The sequence below is a fragment of the Chlorocebus sabaeus genome, chromosome 24 (assembly GCF_047675955.1).
Source record: "Chlorocebus sabaeus isolate Y175 chromosome 24, mChlSab1.0.hap1, whole genome shotgun sequence".
Classification (NCBI taxonomy): Eukaryota; Metazoa; Chordata; class Mammalia; order Primates; family Cercopithecidae; genus Chlorocebus; species Chlorocebus sabaeus.
The window spans coordinates 30,839,394-30,864,189 of NC_132927.1; the positions used below are offsets into that span (position 1 = coordinate 30,839,394).

General features: G+C 40.7%; 1 protein-coding gene across 2 annotated transcripts; it reads left to right on the forward strand.

Annotated features, from left to right (window-relative positions):
* The first annotated feature begins 848 nt into the window (after window positions 1-848).
* Window positions 849-24,268, forward strand: CDKN3 (cyclin dependent kinase inhibitor 3). Of its 2 annotated transcripts, none has more exons than XM_007986725.3 (8): window positions 849-970; window positions 3,773-3,855; window positions 5,328-5,383; window positions 12,820-12,864; window positions 15,563-15,785; window positions 19,962-19,993; window positions 21,918-22,021; window positions 24,040-24,268. In XM_007986725.3, the coding sequence occupies exons 1-8, from the start codon at window positions 962-964 to the stop codon at window positions 24,124-24,126; spliced, it is 639 nt and encodes a 212-aa protein (XP_007984916.2). In that variant the 5' UTR covers window positions 849-961; the 3' UTR covers window positions 24,127-24,268. The 2 variants fall into 2 exon arrangements, with proteins under 2 accessions (XP_007984916.2, XP_072867098.1); XM_073010997.1 differs by lacking the exon at window positions 24,040-24,268 and adding an exon at window positions 22,265-22,339 and having other exon boundaries at window positions 872-970.
* Window positions 24,269-24,796: the final 528 nt, after the last annotated feature.

Below are 24,796 nucleotides of genomic sequence, written 5' to 3' on the forward strand. Positions count from 1 at the left end.
CTTCAATCACATAAAATGTGTTTATACTCCAGATTTTTAGTTTTTTCCCCTAGTATTTGCATGTCTAGATATAATTACAAACTCTATGTGATATGCTTTTCATGTGACAATCCAATACAGTGCTTCCCTGAGCCCTTAAAAAATAAAAATATTACAACTTAAAGAAACAAAAACTCCCTACCGTAGCCGCTACAAGGGAGGCTAAAGCGGGAGGATTCCTTGAGGCCAGGAGTTCAAGGCCAGCCTGGGCAACATAGTAAGACCTCCGTCATAAACACAAAAACTCCCAACCCGAGTTCGAGACCAGCCTGACCAACATGGAGAAACCCCGTCTCTACGAAAAATACAAAATTTAGCCAGGCTTGGTGGCACATGCATGCCTGTAATCCCAGCTACTCGGGAGGGTGAGGCAGGAGACTCGCTTGAACCCGGGAGGCGGAGGTTGCGGTGAGCCGAGATGGCGCCATTGCACTCCAACCTGGACTACAAAAGCGAACTCCATCACAAACAAACAAACAAACAAACAAACAACAAAAAACACCTCTCAAACCTACGGACCACGCTGACTTCCAGCCGTCAGATAGCAAAGTTTTCCAGCGTCCCGCAAGTTCTAGGGCCGCCTTCTGACTCTCCCGCCCCGCCTCCGCCCTCTGCACTCTCCCAACTGGCGGGAGGAGGGCGCCCTCCCAGCCAATCAACGTCCCACAGGGCCCGCCTCCCGCGCGTCTTTCAAAGGTCTTCTAGGAACCAATCAGCGATTAGAGGCCGAGCCTTCGGACATCCGAAGGAGGAGTAAGAAGCTAGGAGCGGATCTGATTGGTTGCTGGAAGACGCCGCGCCCACCTCACAGGAGGACGAACCAGTGAGCTAAGCGGAGGGGGCGCGGGCTCGGCCCGGACACCGGTGAGTCGCCGGCGCTGCAGAGAGAGGCGGCACTGGTCTCGACTTGGGGCGGCCAGCGATGAAGCCGGTGAGTCGGACGTGCTGGGGCTTGGAGGAGCGAGGCGGCAGGGACGCAAGCGGTCCCGGGGACCCGATCCTGGGCCGGAGGGCAGCCGTAGCCTGGTAACACTGCGACTTGCGCCATAACCGTCCTGTGGGTCGGGGAGGTGACTTTGCCCCGCACGGGCACTAGAGACGAAGGAGCAGGGTCGGTGGCCGACGAAGGAAAGACGGACATTCGCTGTGCACCTGCTGTGGGCTGTCGCCTGTCCCCTGCGGGGTCTCATAAGCCTCCCAGCCAACGAAGGCCGAGCCTCGTTGTACCGAGGAAACCGAGCCGAGGAACTTGAGTGTCAGCGATGAGTGGGCGCGATACCCCAACCCCAAAGGGCGTCCGGCCGCTGCCCTGCGCCCACTGGGGAAACCATGAGTACGAATGCCACGCCGCGGCTTGTGGGCGACACCAACGCTGTCACCATGCCCCAGGGCCACTTGGCAATGCTGCCCTTTTCCCGTGACGTTCAGAATCACCGGGCCTGGGGAAGCAGAAACGTCCAGCTCTGTTAGGATGAATAAACCTGGTGAATGGGCCCCACAAATTTGAAATATGAATCATTAAAGCTGCTTTAAAGAAAAAGCAGATGCAGGCAAGACGCTGAAGATCCCCCACCTAACCCATATTTCCTACTGCCGGGGTTGACAACCTACTGGAAGCCTTTCCTTTGGGTGCAGTGTATCATAATACTTAAGATAGAGCCAAAGCAATAGAAATGCATAGCCTAGGGCTGGGTGGTGGCTCGCGCCTCTAATCCCAACACTTTGGGAGGCCAAGGCGGGCGGATCACTTGAGGCCGGGAGTTGGAGACCAGCCTGGCCAACACGGTGAAACCCATTCTCTACTAAAAATACAAAAATTAGCTGAGCGTGGTAGTGCACGCCTGTAGTCCCAGCTACTCAGGAGGCTGAGCCACGCGAATAGCTTGAACCCAAGAGGCAGAGGTTGCAGTGAGCTAATACCACGCCAGTGCCCTCCAGCCTGGGCAACAGAGCAAAACGCTGTCTCAAGAAAAAGAAAGAAAAAAATAAAATACATAGCCTAAATTGGCCGTCCTGTGATCTTCAGTACCAAGACCGTTGTAAAATACAGCTTCAGAGCTAGAAAGGGCATTAGGTGGTTACACTTGCTAATCCCTATGTTGCCATGTGGAGGGACATCAGCTGTCCTTCACTCCTGGCCTGTTTCTCCACCTGTCCCTATTGAGTTATCTGATCCCTGAGTTTGGAAGGAACCGAACACCAGTATCTCAACTTTTTCTTTCCTTCTCTCTTGGGAGCTACCTGCCTGCCTGCAGAAGGTGCTTTCTGGTCCACTCTCTGGCACACAGAAGCCCTAGACTGTCCATGGCCACCTGTGACTGGGTGGATACATTTGTCTAATTCTGGGTTGAACAAGGGGCAGGCACATGTGGCAACAGCTTTAAGCTGCATACTCCATTTGATATACAATAATAAAACTCCATTTCCTTATCTTTCAATTGGTTTCAACTAGGGAGTGAGAAAAGGGTATGGGTTTTGTTCTGTTTTGTTTTTCTTTTTCTTTTTCTTTTGATTCTTTAAAATTTCAGCAGGGAGTGTAGAAGTCTTCCATGTCAAAATGCTGCAGGATTAAGTTCCAACTGCTTAGATCAGCATACAAAGTCTGTCTCAATCTCTCTAGTCTAGTGATTCATAAAACTGGCAGGTTATTTCACGTACACCACCCCCACCAAACTACTAGGCGATGTGGGGATTGTTTTTTGAGAAAAGGGATGGGCAAAACTACTTCTTCATCTCCTCTACTCCATCTCTATTTTGATATCACAGTTCCTCAATACAAGGGCCTTGGCTTACCTTCTTTCCTTTCTTTCTTCTTCTTCTTCTTTTTTTTTTTTTTTTTTTGACAGAGTCATGCCCTGTTGCCCAGGCTAGAGTGCAGTGGTGTGTTCCTGGCTCACTGCAACCGCTGCCTCCTGGGTTCAAGCGATTCTCCTGCCTCAGCCTCCTGAGTAGCTGGGATTATAAGCGTGTGCCATCACGCCCAGTTAATTTTTATATTTTTGGTAGAGCCAGGTTTTGCCATGTTAGCCAGGCTAGTCTCAAACTCCTGACCTCAGGTGATCCGCCCGCCCTCTCCTCCCAGAGTGCCGAGATTTACAGGCATGAGCCACCGCACACTCCCTTTCCTATCTTCTTAAAAACCTGCTCTTCCTTCAAAACCCAGCTAAAGCATTTCCTCTGTGAATTCTTCTCCAGCTCCCTACATGGTCAGTCACTCTCTTCTCTGCTCCACAGTATATAGTTCTGTTTCCATTTCAGCACTTACATAATACCTTTCTTCTGTAATCTATGCACACATCTATCTCTCCAGCCATACTGAAGGCAGGCTATTTATCTTATAGATCTTTTGCATCTCCAGTGCTTGGCAAATGAAGGTGGTCAAGAAATATTTGTGAATGAATAAATCTCCTCACTTTATAGTTGAGGAAAACTGAGATCCAGAATCAACTGAAGTAGCTTGTCAGAGAGTATACAGTAAGTGGCAGAACCAAGATCAGAAGCCAGATGTCTTGGTTCCCAATCCAACTCTCTTTCCACTATGCAGTGCTGTAATTATTAATAGAAAGGTAAATAGCAGTCATTTATTACCAATATTGCTGATCTCGGTGATATTCTGGATTGATGACTGAATACATTGCAAATATGAATTCAGTGTGTGTTTAGACAAGGACTAGCTATCCTAAAACTACAGAAAAATTATTTACAGTTATTTAACATAACATTTCTTTTGAAGCCTAGTTCAATACAAACAAGTGAGTTTGACTCATCAGACGAAGAGCCTATTGAAGATGAACAGACTCCAATTCAGATATCATGGTATGTTAGCATTTCTGATCAATGATGAGCTAAAGTCACAATCTACATCATAAATGTAAATTTAGTTACATCATAATCTTAGTAGAATGTAGTTCACATATTGAAAACATTAAGGGTTTATCCCCCTCTGATTATATAATTCTAATTGTTAATGGATCTTCTAACTCCATGATTCATTTACTGTCCATAATATAGAAAAAGACCCTTTTTTTTTGGCCCTTCTTTATACGTTGAGAAAACCTTAGTAGAAGCAAGTAAGTAAGAAATAGAGGTAGGATTGAAATAATCTCCCATTTAGTACCAAAATCTACTTATTCTTTTATGACAAAAGAATAATATACCAAATATGAGATGAGATATTTAATCATTTCTCATTAAATCAAATCCTAGGTAATACTTAGAAGTAATGTCACAGTAATGCATCTATCAACAGACTGTTTAAGATAAAAGGCACATCAATGCAATAACAAAAAGTTTCTACATAAAATCAGCCGTTTAATCTTGGCAAGTGACTTATGGTTATACCAGATTCTCTACAATGAGCAATCAAATACTTTCTCTCATCACCGCAAATATAATACTTTCTCTCTCTCTCCTTAAGAAAGCACCATCCCTACTGTCAGAAGAGAAAGACAGTCCTAAAGGTCTTTTGTCCTACCATCAAATAGCATTAAACCTTCCATTTTTACTTAAAACTCCCATTTAAACACAAAAATTCATCAAATTTTCAAAGTCAGGTGGTATTTAGATGATGCCTCCTGTTTTCTGTTAAATCATCTTCTGATGTGCAGACAAGGTGAGCCTCTGTCCCTGAGTGCTGCAAACTGGGAATGTGATTTCTTGATGTTATTTCTTTTTAACCAAAAACCTGTGGTTTTCATCATATGAAATCATATCTGTTAAGGAAGTTCTACAAAAAAAATTTTTTTAATAGTAACGTAGAATAAATGCTGGGGAGAAAATTGTCAGTCATTTTCCAATTTATTTTCCTAAATCACTAATACAAATTATTTCAGGTAATATACCACAGGATAACATAAGTACACCATATACTACCTTTTGGCAATCTAGACATTATTATCTTTAAGGTAAATTTAAATTAACTTGGCTTTTTGTTTTCTTGTTTTTATAGAGACAGGATTTCACCATGTTGCCCAGACTGGTCTCAAACTCCTAGGCTCAAACAGCCTGCCTGCCTTGGCCTCTCTAAGTGCTGGGATCATAGGCATGAGCCATTTGTCATTTTTAATACTTAAATAATAACAAACAAATAAGTCCCTGTTTTAAAACTTTGTCTTTCTATTTTTTGTGTGTGACCAACATATTGATATTTAACTATGAATTCTTATTTTGTGACTACTGTAAAACTTTAACACACCCTTATTTGGTGGCAAGCACCCATATTGATTAAACTGAATTTCCATTTATAACTTTTTAAAAAACTTAACGTGATAAATTTTTCTTCTTTTCAGGCTATCTTTGTCACGAGTGAATTGTTCTCAGTTTCTCGGTTTATGTGCTCTTCCAGGTGGGTAACACAATAATGGGCTTCCTCTCTCTATATATATTTTTTTTTAATTTATTTTTTATTGCAGTAGCTTTTGGGGGAACAGGTGGTGTTTGGTTACATGAATAAGTTCTTTAGTGGCGATTTCTGAAATTTTGGTGCACCCATCACCAGAGCAGTGTATAGTGTACCTAATGTGTAGTCTTTTATCCTTCATCCCCCTCTGACCCGTTCCCCCCACCCCCAAAGTCCAATGTATCATTCTTATGCCTTTGTGCTCTCAAAGTTTACCTCCCACTCATGAGCGAGAACATGTGATGTTTGGTTTTCCATTCCTGAGTTGCTTCACTTAGAATAATAGTCTCCAGTGGCTGGGTGCAGTCACTCACACCCGTAATCCCAGCACTTTGGGAGGCCAAGGTGGGCAGATCATGAGGTCAGAAGATCGAGACCATCCTGGAAACCATGGTGAAATCCCGTCTCTAGTAAAAATACAAAAATTAGCTGGGCATGGTGGTGCGAGTCCCAGCTACTTGGGAGGCTGAGGCAGGAGAATTGCTTAAATCCAGGAGGCAGAGGTTGCAGTGAGCCAAGATCACACCACTGCACTCCAGCCTGGCAATAGAGCAAGACTCTGTCTCAAAAAAAAAAAAAAAAAAAAAGAATAATAGTCTCCAGTTCCACCCAGGTTGCTGTAAATGCCATTTTGTTCCTTTTCATGGCTGAGTAGTATTCCATGGTGTGTGTGTATCTCACATTTTCTGTTTTTATTATACTTTACAACCCCACTTTGTGATGGGGGTGTTTGTTTTTTTCTTGTAAATTTGTTTAAGTTCCTTGTAGATTCTGGATATTAGACCTTTGTCAGATGGATAGATGGCAAAAATTTTCTCCCATTCTGTAGGTTGCCTATTCACTCTGATGATAGTTTCTTTTGCTGTGCAGAAGCTCTTTCGTTTAATTAAATCCCATTTGTCAATTTTGGCTTTTGTTGCAATTGCTTTTGGTGTTTTAGTCATGAAGTCTTTGCCCATGCCTATGTGCTGAATGGTATTGCCTAGGTTTTCTTCTACAGTTTTTACAGTTTTAGGTCTTAGGTGTAAGTCTTTAATTCGTCCTAAGTTAATTTGTGTATAAGGTGTAAGGAAGGGGTCCAGTTTCAGTTTTCTACATATGGCTAGCCAGTTTTCCCAACACCATTTATTAAATAGGGAATCCTTTCGTAATTGCTTGTTTTTGTTAGGTTTGTCAAAGATCAGATGGTTGTAGATGTATGGTGTTATTTCTGAAGCCTCTGTTTCATTGGTCTATATATCTGTTTTGGTATGTATACCATGCTGCATTTGTTACTATAACCTTGTAGTATAGTTTGAAGTCAGGTAGCGTGATGCCTCCAGCTTTGTTCTTTTTGCTTAGGATCGTCTTGACTATATGGGCTCTCTTTTTGTTTCATATGAAATTTAAAGTAGTTTTTTCTAATTCTGTGAAGAAAGTCAATGGTAGCTTGATGGGGATAGCACTGAATCTATAAATTACTTTGGGCAGTATGGCCATTTTCACGATATTGATTCTTCCTATCCATGAGCATGGAATGTTTTTCCATTTGTTTGTGTCCTCTGTCATTTCCTTGAGCAATGGTTTGTAGCTCTCCTTAAAGAAGTCCTTCACATACCTCGTAAGTTGTACTCCTAGGTATTTTATTCTCTTCGTAGCAATTGTGAATGGGAGTTCACTCATGATTTGGCTCTCTGTTTGTCTGTTATTGGTGTATAGGAATGCTTGTGATTTTTGCACATTGAGTTTGTATCCTGAAACTTTGCTGAAGTTGCTTATCAGCTTAAGGGGATATTGGGCTGAGACAGTGGGGTTTCCTAAATACACAATCATGTCATCTGTAAAAAGAGACAATTTGACTTCCTCTCTTCCTATTTGAATACTCTTTATTTTTTTCTCTTGCCTGATTCCCCTGGCAAGAACTTCCAATACTATGTTGAATAGGAGTGGTGAGAGAGGGCATTCTTGTCTTGTGCCCATTTTCAAAGGGAATGCTTCCAGCTTTTGCCCATTCAGTATGATATTGGCTGTGGCTTTGTCATAAATAGCTGTTATTATTTTCAGATACGTTCCATCAATACCTAGTTTATTGAGTGTTTTTAGCAAGAAGAGGTGTTGAATTTTATCAAAGGCCTTTTCTGGTTCTACTGAGATAATCATGTGGGTTTTGTCACTGGTTCTGTTTACATGATGGATTACATTTAATGATTTGCATTATGTTGAACCAACCTTGTATCCCAGGGATGAAGTCGACTTGATCGTGGTGGATGAGCTTTTTAATGTGCTGCTGGCTTCGGTTTTTATTTTATTGAGGATTTTCGCATCAATGTTCATCAAGGATATTGACCTGAAATTTTCCTTTTTGTTGTGTCTCTGCCAGGCTTTGGTATCAGGATGATGGCTGGCCTCATAAAATGAGATGGGGAGGATTCCCTCTTTTTCTATTGTTTGGAATAGTTTCAGAAGGAATGGTACCAGCTCCTCTTTGTACCTCTGGTAGAATTCAGCTGTGAATCTGTCTGGTCCTGGGCTTTTTTTGGTTGGTAGGCTATTAATTACTGCCTCAATTTCAGAACTTGTTATTGGTCTATTCACGGATTCGACTTCTTCCTGGTTTAGTCTTGGAGGGTGTATGTGTCCAGAATTTATCCATTTCTTCTGGATTTCTAGTTTTTTTTGCATAGAGGTGGTTATAGTATTCTCTGATGGTAGTTTGTATTTCTGTGGGATCAGTGGTGATATCCCCTTTATCGTGTTTTATTGTGTCTACTTGATTCTTCTCTCTTTACTTCTTTATTAGTCTGGTTAGTGGTCTATCTATTTTGTTAATCTTTTCAAAAAAACCAGCTCCTGGATTCATTGATTTTTTGGAAGGGTTTTTTATGTCTCTATCTCCTTCAGTTCTGCTCTGATCTTAGTTATTTCCTTTCTTTTTTTTTTTCTTGAGGCAGAGTCTTGCTCTGTCGCCCAGGCTGGAGTGCAATGGCACGATCTCAGCTCACTACAAGCTCCGCCTCCCGGGTTTATGCCGTTCTCCTGCTTCAGCCTCCCTAGTAGCTGGGACTACAGGCACCACCACCACACTGGCTAATTTTTTTGTATTTTTAGTAGAGACGGGGTTTCACCGTGTTAGCCAGGATGGTCTCGATCTCCTGACCTTGTGATCCACCCGCCTTGGTCTTCCAAGATGCTGGGATTACAGGCGTGAGCCACCATGCCCAGCCTGATCTTAGTTATTTCTTGTCTTCTGCTAGCTTTTGAATTTGTTTGCTCTTTCTTCTCTAGTTCTTTCAATTGTGATGTTAGGGTGTCGATTTTAGATCTTTCCTGCTTTCTCATGTGGGCATTTAGTGCTATAAATTTCCCTCTAAACACTGCTTTAGCTGTGGCCCAGAGATTCTGGTGCATTGTGTCTCTGTTCTCATTGGTTTCAAATAACTTCTTTTTTTCTGCCTTAATTTACCCAGTAGTCATTCAGGAACAGGTTGTTCAGTTTCCATGTAGTTGTGCGGTTTTGAGTGAGTTTCTTATTCTAATTTGATTTCACTGTGGTCTGAGGGACTGTTTGTTATGATTTCTGTTCTTTTGCATTTGCTGAGTAGAGTTTTACTTCCAATTATGTGGTAAGTTTTAGAATAAGTGTGATGTGGTGCTGAGAAGAATGTATATTCTGATGATTTGGAGTGGAGAGTTCTGTAGATGTTAATTAGTTCTGCTTGGTCCAGGGCTGAGTTCAAGTCCTGGATATGCTTGCTAATTTTCTGTCTCATTGATCTGCCTAATATTGACAGTGGGGTGTTAAAGTCTCCCACTATTATTGTGTGGGCGTCTAAGTCTCTTTGTAGGTCTCTAAGAACTTGCTTTATGAATCTTGGGTGCTCTTATATTGGGTGTGTATGTATTTAGGATAGTTAGCTCTTTTTTGCATTGATCCCTTTACCATTACATAATCCCCTTCTTTGTCTTTTTTTATCTTTGTTGGTTTAAAGTCTGTTTTATCAGAGACTAGGATTGCAATCCTTGCTTTTTTTTGCTTTCCGTTGTTTGGTAAATATTTCTCCATCCCTTTATTTTGAGCCTATGTGTTTGCATGTGAGATGAGTCTCCTGAATATAGCACACCAATGGGTCTTGGCTCTTTATCCAATTTGCCAGTCTGTGTGTTTTAATTGGGGCATTTAGCCCATTTACATTTAAGGTCAATATTGTTATGTGTGAATTTGATCCTGTCATTATGGTGCTAGCTGGTTATTTTGCCCATTAGTTGATGCAGTTTCTCCATAGCGTCGATGGTCTTTACAATTTGGTATGTTTTTGCAGTGGCTCATATCAGTTGTTCCTTTCCAGGTTTAGTGCTTCCTTCAGGAGCTCTTGTAAGACAGGCCTGGTGGGGACAAAATCCATCAGCATTTGCTTGTCTGTAAAGGATTTTATTTCTCCTTCACTTAGGAAACTTAGTTTGACTAAGTTTCTGGGTTGAAAATTATTTTCTTTAAGAATGTTGAATATTGGCCCCTGCTCTATTCTGGTTTGTAGGGTTTCTGCAGAGAGAGCCACTGTTAGTCTGATGGGCTTCCCTTTGTGGGTAACCAGACCTTTCTCTCTGGCTGCCCTTAACATTTTTTCCTTCATTTCAACCTTGGTGAATCTGATGATTATGTGCATTGGGGTTGCTCTTCTCGTGGAGTATCTTTGTGGTGTTCTCTATATTTCCTGAATTTGAATGTCAGCCTGTCTTTCTAAGTTGGGGAAGTTCTCCTGGATAATATCCTGAAGTGTGGCCGGGCGCGGTGGCTCAAGCCTGTAATCCCAGCACTTTGGGAGGCCAAGACGGGCGGATCATGAGGTCAGGAGATCGAGACCATCCTGGCTAACACGGTGAAACCCCGTCTCTACTAAAAAATACAAAAAACTAGCCGGGCGAGGTGGCGGGCGCCTGTAGTCCCAGCTACTTGGGAGGCTGAGGCAGGAGAATGGCGTAAACCCGGGAGGCGGAGCTTGCAGTGAGCTGAGATCCAGCCACTGCACTCCAGCCTGGGTGACAGAGCGAGACTCCGTCTCAACAAAAAAAAAAAAAAAAAAAAAATCCTGAAGTGTGTTTTCCAACTTGGTTCCATTCTCCCCGTCACTTTCAGGTACACCAGTCAAACATAGGTTTGGTTGTTCCACGTAGTCCCATATTTTTGGAGGCCTTGTTCATTCCTTTTAATTCCTTTCTCTCTAATCTTGTCTTCACACTTTATTTCATTAAGTTGATCTCCAGCATTTGATATCCTTTCTTCCACTTGATCGATTCTGCTATTGATGCTTGTGTATGCGTCACGAAGTTCTCGTGCTGTGTTTTTCAGCTCCATCAGGTCGTTTATGTTCTTCTCTAAACTGGTTATTCTAGTTAGCAGTCCCTCTAACCTTTTATCAAGGTTCTTAACTTCCTTTTGGGTTATAACATGCTCCTTTAGCTTGGAGGAGTTCATTATTACCCACCTTCTGAAGCCTACTTCTTTCAATTCGTCAAACTCATTCTCTGTCCAGTTTTGTTCCCTTGCTGGCAAGGAGTTGTGATCCTTTGGAGGAGAAGAGGCGTTCTGGTTTTTGGAATTTTCAGCCTTTTTGCACTGGTTTTTTCTCATCTTTGTGGATTTATCTACCTTTGGTCTTTGATGTTGGTGACTTTTGGATGGGGTTTCTGTGTGGGCGTCCTTTTTGTTGATATTGATGCTATTGCTTTCTGTTTGTTAGTTTTCCTTGTAATAGTCAGGCCCCTCTGCTGCAGGTCTGCCGGAATTTGCTGGAGATCCACTCTAGACCCTGTTTGTGTGGGTATCACCAGCGGAGGCTGCAGAACAGCAAAGATTGCTGCCTACTCCTTCCTCTGGAAGTTTCCTCCCAGAGGGGCACCTGCCAGATGCCAGCTGGAGCTCTCCTGTACGAGGTGTCTGTCGACCCCTGCTGGGAGGTGTCTCCCCGTTAGGAGGCACGGGGTTCAGGGGCCCACTTGAGGAGGCAGTCTGTCCCTTAACAAAGCTTGAGCACTGTGCTGGGAGATCTGTTGCTCTCTTCGGAGCCAGCAAGGCAGGAATGTTTAAGTCTGCTGAAGCTGTATCCACAGCCATCCCTTTCCCCAACTGCTCTCTCCTAGGGAGATGGGAGTTTATCTATAAGCTTCTACTAGGGCTGCTGCCTTTCTTTCAGAGATGCCCTGCCCAGAGTGGAGGAATCTAGAGAGGCAGTCTGGCTACAGTGGCCTTTCTGCACTGTGGTGGGTTCTGCATCCAGTTCGAACTTCCGGCTGGCTTTGTTTACACTGTGAGGGGAAAACCACCTACTCAAGCCTCAATAATGGTGGACACCCCTCCCCCCACCAAGCTTGAGCATCCCAGGTTGACTTCAGACTGCTGTGCTGGCAGCGAGAATTTCAAGCCAGTGGATCTTAGCTTGTTGGGCTCCGTTGGGGGTGGGATCCACTGAGCAAGACCACTTGGCTCCCTGGCTTCAGCCCCCTTTCCAGGGGAGTGAATGGTTCTGTATCGCTGGCATTCCAGGTACCACTCAGTTGGAAATGCAGAAATCACCCATCTTCTTTCTGCATTGGTCTCACTGGGAGCTGCAGACCAGAGCTGTTCCTATTCGGCCATCTTGCCCAGGAATCCCATATTTTCTTTATCCATTCATTGATTGATGGGCATTTGCGCTAGTTTTACATGTTTGCAATTGCAAATTATGTTGCTGTAAACGTGTGTGCAGGTGTCTTTTTCATATAATGACTTCTTTTCCTCTGGGTATATACCTACTAGTAGGATTGTTGGCCAAATGGTAGATCTACTTTTAGTTCTTTAAGGCATCTCCACACTGTTTTCCATAGTGGTTGTACTAATTTACATTCCTACCAGCAGTGTAAAAGTGTTCCCTTTTCACCATATCCGTGCCAACAATATACTTAGAACAAGTATTTGGTCAACTAACATATCATTCTCTGTACTGGGTAATAAGTAAATTTCACAGACCATCAGCACTGGCGAACACACTTTGCGAAGCCCTCACAGTGGACTATAGTTAAAGGAACACAGATCTACCTTTCACCGCTTCCAGATCTGCAGTCACAGCCCTACAGTTGTGCTTTGCCAATCTTAATAAAGCTTATATCCTGGGGTACAAATGAGGCTGAGGACTACAACCAGGTACTTGTTACAGAAGAAACATAGAATACAGAATCCTTGATTAGGATGAATCCCTTTGATTATATTCCTAGAAATATCAGAAATTGAAATTCATATTCAAAATGTAATTGAAACATATAAATGATTTTGTGAAATGACTTTATAATGTAGCTATATAAGTGTTTAAACATACCTGTTACATATGACCAAAAACTGACTTTTTTACTTACTTTATTATTACTTATAGGTTGTAAATTTAAAGATGTTAGAAGAAATGTCCAAAAAGATACAGGTAGGTATAATATCACACAACCACACTAATGGGTTTTTAAATAAATAGCACTGAAAATCTCTCTCTCAAAAAGAACAAATCATAGTTTATTTTTAATACAACAATAAATTTTCAGTATTTTGTGAAGTTTTAAACTATAGACTTATTCTGATATGTAAAGAGGTATTTGTGAAGACCATCATTTACCTAACCATGGCTTTGCTTTTCACTGATTGTTATAGTTATATTATACATATAAACTACATTTGAGGTTAGAATGTAGAAGTTGGCAGGAAAAAAGGATGTAAATAGAAAACTGACATATTGCTCTTCCCTGGTCTTTACCGTTCCTTGCAGACTTGACTGTGGTAGTAGAAATTAAGCATGAGCTGGGAACTCCAAGTTAGCAGTGAAATTGTGAATCCTGTATGGAAAATTTTGAGAGCCAGCATCTAGATGGAAAAGACAGAATGGGAACTGGTTGTTGCATGATCAAGTATGTTCATGCCATTATAGCCACAGTCTAATAATCCTCATAATCTTCACCAATTTGGAATTTACATATTGCATGATACTAACAAATGTGAATTTTCGAAAGATTTTATTCTGAGTGGCCTAGAATGTCTCAAACCTACTAGTCCTACCAATGTCCTTATAGTATGGCAAATTAAAATGTATATATTGCTTGATTCTGACCAGTATAGATTTTTTGAATCTTAAAACCTTTTCCTGGTTATTCTGGAACATCAGTTTGCTAATGTACTTTTAAAAATTTATTCCTGGCCAGGTGCATTGGTTCCACACCTGTAATCCCAGCACTTTGGTAGGCCGAGGCAGGTAGATCGCTTAAACTCAGGAGTTCGAGGACAGCCTGGGCAACAAGGCAAAACCCTGTCTCTGAAAAAAATACAAAAATTAATTGGGCATGATGGCACGTGCCTGTAGTCCCAGCAACTTGGGAGGCCGAGGTGGGAGGATCACTTGAGCCCGGGATGTCAAAGCCGCAATGAGCTGAGATGGTGCCAAGATGACAAGGTCTTGCTCTGTCACCCAGGCTGGAGTGCAGTGAGCTGAGATTACATTACTGCACTCCAACCTGCTGGCAGAGCAAGACCCTGCCTCAAAAAAAAAAAAAAAAAAAAAAGTATTCCTTACCTACCAAAAAAAGACTTAAAGACGCTAATAGATAGTTGACCCTTGTAGCATTTATAAAAATTTTCTGCTTTAGACACACCCACCATGCAAGGAAATTTCCATTTGGAGAACATTTAGGTCATAAGCAAAATATATGTAATTTAAATCATTGGTTCAAAGTCTGTCTTGTACATTTTGGAATGTCATATTCATTTAGCATTTTCTATAAAACCAGTTTCCAATTTTTTTTCTAAAAACTTTTTTTTTTCTGTAATGAAATCTTAAATGGAACCCAGTACATAAAACAGGTCAATTTGTTTGATTGGAGACCTAGAATCTCCCCACAGCAGTTCCTGAGATACCTTCCTAGACCTTTCTCAGAAAACTGGAAAATGACTGGATAATAAAAATTACCAAATGTGTACAAGAGGCAAATAGATGTACAGTACTATACATCTCAGGGATTAGTTCATGAGAAGGTGCTTTGTACTTAAATAGCTAAATGTCCTTGGATTTAAGGGGCAGGGAGAGGGCTGGAGTTGGGGGCACTTAGATCAGCCAGAGTTACTTATTTTAAACCAAATCCTCTTTAGTTAATATTGCCATAAAGAAGTCCCAGTGTATAGAATGCCTATAGTGTTCATATCATTATAATGAAAAGAGCTAGGTCACATAAATTTAATACAGGTAATGTTTTATTTTCTGGCGACCTAGTCTATAAAATTAAATACTCAAGGATATGTTCCAGTGCAGATACGAGGGAGAATACTAGCACTCTGACACCATGGCCATGCTGGAGATTTTATATACAATACTCAGAGTCAAGCAAACAGCTAAGTGATTAAATAACAGACATGGTTGATTTTGTGAGAAAAAGAAAAAAAGTACTATCATTCCTTAATTGAACATAGATCTATCATTCCTTAATTGATAGCACTTTTTTTCTTTTTCTCACAAAATCAACCATTTTTGCTACTCAATTTTAAGTGTTTTAAGAGTCATTTTATGCCGGGCGTGGTGGCTCATGCCTGTAATCCCAGCACTTTGGGAGGCTGTGGTGGGTGGATCACCTGAGGTCGGGAGTTCAAGACCAGCCTGACTAACATGGTGAAACCCCATCTCTACTAAAAATACAAAATTAGCCAGATGTGGTGGCACATGCCTGTAGTCCCAGCTACTTGGGAGGCTGAGGCAGGAGAATCGCTTGAACCTGGGAGGCAGAGGTTGCAGTGATCCAAGATCATGCCATTGCACTCTAGCCTGGTGACAGAGCGAGACTCTGTCTCAAAAAAAAAAAGAAAAAAGAGTTATTTTAAAGCAGTATTTATTGCAAAAAAAAATTTTTTTGCAAGAACAGCAATTGACTTATTTTGCAATTCAGTAAAAGGCATTTTGACTTGTAAAATGAGGTTTAATTCTAGTCATCTTTTGATTCAGACATATCAATAGGCACTTCAGATTTATAGATTGTCATTTGGTATTAGTTTGGCTTAAGAAACTTAACTTCATATTCTCCCTCTTGATGGTATTTAAATGTGCGGTGTTTTCTATGTGTGTGTGTCTGTGTATCCTGGTCTATTGGCAGAAGAACTAAAGAGCTGTGGTATACAAGACATATTTGTTTTCTGCACCAGAGGGGAACTGTCAAAATATAGAGTCCCAAACCTTCTGGATCTCTACCAGCAATGTGGAATTATCACCCATCATCATCCAATCGCAGATGGAGGGACTCCTGACATAGCCAGCTGCTGTGAAATAATGGAAGAGCTAACAATCTGCCTTAAAAATTACCGGAAAACCTTAATACAGTACGTTCTCTTTTCTCCATACACTACGGGAGAAATGTCACAGTCAAAATGATTTCTAGAATCATGGTAGCCCTATTCCGTTATTACCCACTTCCTAGTTCGTTGTAAGGATTAAAAGGTAATAATGCACTAGAAAAGCACTGGCACAATGTCTGGTACAGGGTAAGTAGTCAAATATGTGCTGTTATTACTTTTCAAGAGTAGGGACAATAAATGAGTAGATTTAGAAATTATTAGAACAAGGTTACAAGCTTTGTTTTTATTTCTTTCCTTTAGTCTTAGACCTTTAGTGGCAATTTTGGGACCCTCCTTTCCCCTCCTCACCATCACCACCTCACTTACTAGCTTTTCAATTGCTTAGTTGCTTTCAACAGCAAGAAAATCAACTTTTTGGCCAGGTGCAGTGACTCGCGCCTGTAATCCCGGCATTTTGGGAGGCTGTTGTGGTGGTTCAGTTGAGCTCAGGAGTTCGAGACCAGCCTGGGCAACATGGCAAAACCCCATCTCTGCAAAAAATATACAAAAGAACATGCCAGGCATGGTGGTACGTGCCTGTAGTCCCAGCTACTCAGGAGGCTGAGGTGGGGGCACTGCTTGAGCCTGGGAGACAGACGTTGCAGTGAGCCAAGATGACAGTACTGCACTCCAGCCTGGGTGACAGGGAGAACCCATCTAAAAAAAAAAAAAAAAAGAATAAAGTCGATTTTTTCAAAATTAGCTACCAAAAATTTATCTGTAAGCAACAAGCAATCCTAAAAATATGACTTGAAAATTACATTTGATGATATGACTCTGCTAACAGATTGAAAGACAGCCTCTCATTGTGTGTCAGTGGCTATAAAAACACAAGCCGCTGGTGTGAAAATTTAAAACAAAATAAAATAGGTTAAGGAAAGGGGACAAAATGAGGAAGAAAGAAAAGCAGCTTGGAGGAAGGCCAGAGAGAGTGGCAGTGGGCAGTAGATACTAGCATGGCAAAGATTCAAAGGGGCAATGTGGGTAATAAACAAGAAATGCTCTGCCAGAAGTGAAACACACAAAGCAACAGAGAGCCAGCCATGGGGAGGAAACTGGCCTTTGCTATGCATAATGTACGTTTCATAGTCTAATAACCTGCTTAATCCTTTCTGGAATAAGGTAGGGTATTAAAAGTTTACAACCTCAAAAGCCCTAAGGTCCTTAAGGGCATTGCTTTGAGCTAGAAGTATAGAAATTACATCAAATAGCCATGAGGTTCTCAGGGCACCTAGTGATAGGACAAGCCCAGCTAACATCTCTCCTTAAACCTGTAGCCCAGGGGCCTTGTGCCAACAGTGCCAGTTCTGAAGGCAAACCAACTAGTATGAGGGTCTTTGGAGACACACACCTGTTTGTGGCCAAACTGAACTCTGACATACAGAGAAATACAGTTTGCAGAATATGCAGTAAAGAACTAGAAGCCATTCTACATCCTATTATTTCCCATCTTCCTCTATGGAAAAGCATAGTCACTTATCCAGTACTAATTATAAAAGCTAAATTTCAAATAGATCCAGTTGTTGATGTGAAAGGTGCTGATACATATATGTAAAATAGCATTAGATAGTTAAATGTAGCTGGGGAAAAATATTTTCCAATATATGGCCCTATTTTTCAAACCATTTTGAGATTTTTTTTTTTCAAATAAATTTTTGAAAGCTGCCTTTACTGAAAAGTTTCCAGAAATCAAACTAGCTCTGTTTAGCAAAGTGAAGCTTAACAAATTCTACTCTAGCTGGTTCTGGCAACCCAAATGCTCTGATGTTTGTGCAGACTACAAACAGGATAGACAGTAGATGGGTGACTTTGCATATGCTGAATGTTTCAGTCTCCCATAAAATAAAGCATCTGACAACTGGAATTTTTCATCATCCTCGAGCTTTCAAAGGTGTCCCATAGTGACTAGTTTATTTCCTATCCATTCTGCCATCCTTGAGGACCCACACTTCTAGACAGCTATAGTGCTTATCCTTCAGCAACAGGGTCTGGTAAACCTTTTTCACTGTCCTGTTGTCTACCAGTGCCATCTCACTGGTTCTGCCTGGACATTTGCAGCCCTTTATAAATTGGTGAACAACACTGCTTTCCTACTGTATTTTGTAGTTTCCTGGGGCTATTGTAACAAAGTACCACAAACCGGGTAGCTGAAAACAACAGAAATTTCTTTTTTCCCATTTCTAGAGAATGTAAGTCCAAAATTAAGATGAGAGCAGAGCCGTGCCCCCTGAGACTGAGAGTCCTTCCATGCCTCTTCCTAGCTTCTGGTGGTGGCTGTCAATCCGTGGCAGGCCTTGGCTTGCAGCCGAATCCCTCCAGTCTGCCTCTGTTGTCACATGATTCCTTGTGTGTCTGTCTTTGCATGGTGTTGTCCTCTTGTAGGGACACTAGACATCTAGGATGAGGGCCCGCTCTAATTTATCTTAATTTGAATATACCTGCAAAGATTCTAATTCTGAATAAAGTCCCACTCACATGTACAGGATAAGGACTTCAGCATGTCTTTTAGGGGGACATAATTCAACCGGTAACACCTACCACGTACCACACGCTGAGACTACCAAAGGAGGCACAGTCCCCACCTTCGAGGAACCTGTAACTAACAGCACTACCACTGAAGTGCAGTAAGACAAGAGGCGGCACACAGGAAAATGATCCTTTCTGTAGGAGCACAAAGGCATTTTAGGAAATGAAATTTGAGGTTTTAAAAGATAAGTAGGAGTTCATCAAATAGAAGAAAAAAGATGAAAATAGCAAAAGGTATAAAATAGTATTAATCTTGCAAAAAGACACTGAAGTGTTCTATCTCGATTTTTTTTTTTTTTAATAAGACAGTTGTCTCTCTCTGTCACCCAGGCTGGAGTGCAGTGGCACTGTCATAGCTCACTGTAGCCTTGAACTCCCAGGCTCAAGCGATCCTCCCACCTCAGGCTCCCGAGTAGCTAGGACTACAGGTGTGTGCCACCATGCCAGGCCTTTTTTTTTTTTTTTTTTTTTAAATAGAGACGGGGTCTCGCTTTGTTGCCAAAGCTGGTCTTGAACTACTGGACTCAAGCAGTCCTCGCAGCTTGGCCTCCCAAAGTGCTGGGATTATAGGCCTGAGCCATTATGCCCAGCCTCTACCTTTATATGGTAGATCCAGATCTCTGAAACAGGCCTATGTCTGGAACACTTTGTAGAAAGCAAGTTCATGAGTAAGGCTAGGGGTCAGTACCTATTTGGTCCTCTATTTCACATCCTAAAGCAAGATATTTATCTACAGCTTTACCTACAATACAATACAATACAGTAATTAATGTCCTTAATGATAAGTCATCCACACTAATTTAGGTTCAGTATACCCTCTAAGTACATTAGGAAGCATGTAATACATGTTTTAGGATCTTTGAAAATGATTTAAATGAATAGTTTTGCTACTGAGGGTTAATCTCCATTTTTCTGGAAAATCCAGTTATACAAAACTGCTAATTTCTTCACAGTGCTAGATAACAGCAGCTAACGTTCATTTACTTCTTACTCTGCGCAAAGCTGTGTTCTAAGTCCTTGGCAAATGCTCACTCATTTGTGAGCCTCATTTAATCCTCACTCCGATGTACATACTATTGCTATCACCATTTTACAGGTGAAAAGGCTGAGTCCCAGAGAGATTAAATAACTTGCTTAGCTTTACACATGTAGTAAGTGGCAGAGCCAGGACTCAAGCCCAGGCAGTGGTGCTCCAGAGCCCATGCTCCAGACTTCAGTGATACCCTACCTCTGAACTCCTTTAGATAATGAATAGTTATTATCTACATGGCATTTGTCCGGTAACCACTCAGGTTTTGTTTAGACAGAGGAATAATCAAAATGACAGTTGGTAAACGTCTGATTTCTATCTATTGGTAACATTCTCCATTTCTCAGATGTGGATCTTGGAGCCTAAAGAGGTCAATAAAAAGACTCTGCCTATCTTGATGTTTAGAGGTATTCAGAATTCTCCCAACAAAGAAAGAAGCACACCTTGCTCTCAGTTGATTAAATCAAAAATATTTATTAATCTTCCTGTGCAAGGCACCGTGCTAGGCATTAGAGTTGTAAATAGAAGGCAGAAAGAGCAAGTCTTTAGTTGTAACTAGGGATGGAATGAAATGTACGAACTTCAAAACTGTATTTCCCTTTCAGCTGCTATGGAGGACTTGGGAGATCTTGTCTTGGTAAGAAATATATTTCTATTATTTTTTTAACCTGTAAATAGACAAACTTCTCTTTCCAGACCATATGCTCATTTTGTATTAAAATGGAACCAACCACAATGTAAGTTTGCTAAGACTCAAAGGATGACTGACGGCCCTAACCATGGTGTTCCCTGGAAAGCTTGGCTGGGAGTGGGAGGTAGTTTCAGCATTGTTCTGGAGGATTCTGGCAAAACATCATTTACAAGTCTTAACACCTGCATTCTTATTTTTTAACATTTTTTGATGTTCTTCCTGTGTAGGTGTTATAATACAGTAACTTCCAAATAGTTTCCATGGGTAACTATTTACAAATACTGAAGTTACTATATGTTAATTTAAAAAATTTTTTAAATGTACTAGGAAAAACAAAAAGAGTTCATGAAATGCCACACTGGAGTAGTTAGTTATGTTTTTTTAGTGTTGGATGACATTAAAATTGAAAGCTTTTGTGTTTCAAAAAATACTATCAAAATGACAAGACAACCCATAGAATGGGGAAAAAATATTTGCAATCTATATATTTAATAAGGGATTTATATCCAGAATATAAAAAGAACTCTTACAACTCAGTAATAAAAAGATAGGCCAGGCGTCGTGGCTTATGCCTGTAATCTCAGCACTTTGGGAGGCCAAGGCAGACAGATCACCTGAGTTCAGGAGTTTGAGAACAGCATGGGCAACATGGTGAAACCCCATCTCTACAAGAAATACAAAAATGAGCCAGGCATAGTGGTGCATGCCTGTAGTCCCAGGTCCTGTGGGGCTGAGGCTGGAGGACTGCTTGGGCCCAGGAGGTCAAGGCACCAGTGAACCAAGTTTACGCCACTGCACTCCAGCCTAGATGACAAAGTGAGATCCTCTGTCTCTCAAAAAAAAATAATAATAACAATAATAAACAAACAACATAATTGAAAAATGGGCAAAGTATCCGAATAAACCTTTTTTCAGGCAAGACACACATATAGTCAATAAGCACATGAAAAGATGCTCAGCATCATTAATCATCAGGAAATGCAAATCAGAACTACAGTGGATACCACTTGACACCCATTAGGAAGGGTATTATAAAAAACATGAAAAATAGCAAGTATTGGCAAGGATGTAGAGAAATTCGAACCCTCATACGCTGTTGGTGGGAATGTAAAATGGTCCAGCTGCTTTGGAAAATAGTCTGGCAGTAGTTCCTCAAACAGGTAAATATTAACATATGACCCAGCAATTTCACTCCAAAGTATATATTCACAAACTTGTATACAAATGTTTATAGCAGCATTAATCATAATAGCCAACAAATGGAAACAGCCTAAAATGCCCATCAGTTGACAAATGGATAAAAACAATGTGGCATATCCATACAATGGAATATTATTTGATCATAAAAAGGAATTAAATACAGACATAAGCTACAATATGTATGAACCCTGAACACATTATGCTAAGAGAAGTCAGACACACACACAAAAATATTGTGTGTTTCCATTTATGTGATTGCTCAGAATAGGGGCAGATCTACAAAGTAGACTAGTGGTTGCCTAGGGCAGGGGTTGATGGGGAATAGAGGATGATAGCAAAAGGGTACAATTCTTTCTGAGGTGATGAAATGCTTTAAAATTGACTGTGATGATGGTTGCACATGTCTGTGAATATGCTAAAATCACTGAATGGATGAACACTTTAAATGGATGAAAGAATGAAGCCAGTGTTAAACTTTAATTCAACCATATGGTCATTTAAGATCATAATTTAACTGTCAAAAACACACACTAAAAGTCTCAGTCTTTTAATTCATTTGGAACAATTAACACTAGTCTTCTGTATCAACAGAAGTCTTATTAAATATAAAATGCTCTACCCTGTCACTAATTATTTAGCAACATACTATTTTTCTGTCATGTTCCATTAGTAGCTGCTTGTCTCCTACTATACCTGTCTGACACAATATCACCAGAGCAAGCCATAGACAGCCTGCGAGACCTAAGAGGATCTGGGGCAATACAGACCATCAAGGTGAGGAGGTGGGCGGTGCTTGCTTGGTTGTGGTTGGGGTCACTGTTACACATACAGATTCATATGTAACCAAAAGGCAGTGAAATGAAAATCCAAAGCACTCATTATTCAAATGCCACTCCACTTGCTTATGCTTTTAGTTTTTAAAAATTTACATGTAAATATAATCCAGGTAGTCTAAAAAAGCACACAGTATTTCAAACAAGATAATGGAAATTTGAACTTCTTGGTTTACTTTTCCAGGATCTACCTACGGCTCAGTTTTTACCCCAGTCAGTTTTGGGAATGGATCCCCTCACCTAGAACAATGAGATGGTTATTATTAATGTAAACTTGGTAGGTTCTTGGGTAGATTCTCGGCCAAAAAAATATATGGAAGATCCTATTATATCACCAAAACATTTAATAAACATAGATGAATGACTATAATACAAAAAATGGAAAGCAGTGCTAATTATCCTTTGCGGTAGATAACTGGGGACATCTTCCACATGTATATTCCCCTAACACTTCAAAACACTGCACTAGCAATGCCAAAGATATTGTATTAATCATGTTACTGAAAAGTTTCTGCAGATTTCACTTCATTTCGTAGATCTGTAAAGCTAATGTGCCTTCCTTTTGGAAGCGTGCCCTCTCAGCATTAGAATCCACTCATCAGAGGAGTGGGCACCAAAGAATCCTGGCCATTAGGCAGCTCCCTAGACTTGACAGCCCATCTTCCCAGGGTTAGAATTCTAATCCAGTGTCATTAACAGTGAATTACCATAATTACTGATAAATGCACCAAGGAACCTGATTCTTAGGGCTTAAATAAGGTCATTAATGGGACAATCTATACAAGATCCACTCCACTGTACAGGTCTGAAACAGAGAACTCCCCTTATGTTAAAACCAAATGATACGGCCAGGCGCGGTGGCTCATGCCTGTATCCTAGCACTTTGGGAGGCTGAGCTGGGTGGATCATTTAAGGCCAGGAGTTCGAGACCAGCCTGGCCAACATAACAAAACCTTGTCCCTAGGAAAAATATAAAAATTAGCCAGGGGTGGTTGTGTGTGCCTGTAGTCTCAGCTACTTGGGAGCCTGAGGCACAAGAATCACTTGAACCGGGGAGGCAGAGGTTGCAGTGAGCCGAGATCACACTACTACACTCCAGACTGGGTGACAAAGCAAGACCCTTTCTCAAAAAAAAAAAAAAAAAAAAAAATGATGCTTCAAATCCAAAAAGTTCATCTCCCTTCTCTTGAAAACAAAATACATGGCCATGGCCAGATGTATATATGAATATCCATATGTTTCACCTCTTTAACATTGCTGATAATTAAGCCCACATTACTACAGACTGTCAGTTTATCACCTCAGCATTCTCTGGCAAACAGGCTTGCTGGTGTTAGCAATGCAGTTTCCTCTTCTCAATAAGGGTATGAAATGAGATGATTGGCAGAGTAAGAATATCTTCTGGGAAGCTATTAAAACCCCAAATAAATTATTTAAGGCTTTTATTTTGCTTATCTGCTAAGATTAGTGATAGTTTGTTTTTAAAAAATATTGTCTATGAAAATTATTCCTAGTGGATTATGTCATCACAAAAAGCAGACGACTAGGGCTTCTATAAATTAAGAAATGGGTTTTCTTACATATACCAGTCACTTGCTGTAGAAAGTGCTCTGCCCTTACTTACCAGGGGGGAAAAACGTTAGCAAAAATAATGTCATTATGTACTTTTAAAATCTTATTTGGTCCTGTAAGTAAAGAGAGAAAGGATTTTAGACTTACATCCATCTACATTTCATTTCACCTTCTGATTTTTAGAGACTTGTAGAACAATAGTTTTTCACACTAGTATATGGCTTTACTAAAAGATAAAACTTCCCCACAATACAAATGCTTCCTTACCCAAAAAGATGTAGAATTGTGCTTAGCAAGTATTTTTTATTCCTGATACCTGCTAGTATTGTGCCCACACTGATAACTAGTTTTCCACAGTGTATTCCAATGTATCTTTACTTTTTTCAGCAATACAATTATCTTCATGAGTTTCGGGACAAATTAGCTGCACATCTATCATCAAGAGATTCACAATCAAGATCTGTATCAAGATAAAGAATTTCAAATAGCATTTATATGACCATGTCTGAAATGTCAGAGTTCTCTAGCATCATTTGCATTGAAATGAAACCACTAGTGTTATCAACTTGAATGTAAATGTACATGTGCAGATATTCCTAAAGTTTTATTGACAAAACTCATTGTGTCTTTCATTTCTTATAGGAATAGAAAAATTGGGATAGGAAAATTGGTATGCAATTTTCCTTTTAGAAACGAACTGGTTGTTCTGGTATACTTTACCTGGAGGTAATGCTGAAAACGTACATATAGAAAAATATTTGCCTATTTTTAATACTTAGTACTTCACTTTTACTTCATTTTACTGTTTGTAACCACTGGGTAGCATATGACAAAGTAATAAGTAAGAAAATTGGTATGAGTGCCCAAACTTACTTTTAAATAATGTCCCCCTCACTCTCTATTCCTCCCAAAACTTCTGCTTTTTACTTCATAGACCTACAGAATTGAAAAGGATCCTGTGAGTCTTCTAGTCACCCCCTCCCAGTACTGGATCAGCCCCAAGAGTGTTTGTTTATTCACTATCTGTGGGAACATTTTCAGAGATGAGGAATTCACTGGTTCAAATAGCTGCTCCACTTTTTTTCCACCCTAGGAACTATATGGAATGAGATTAATCCTTTCACATTTATTTCATAGAGAACTT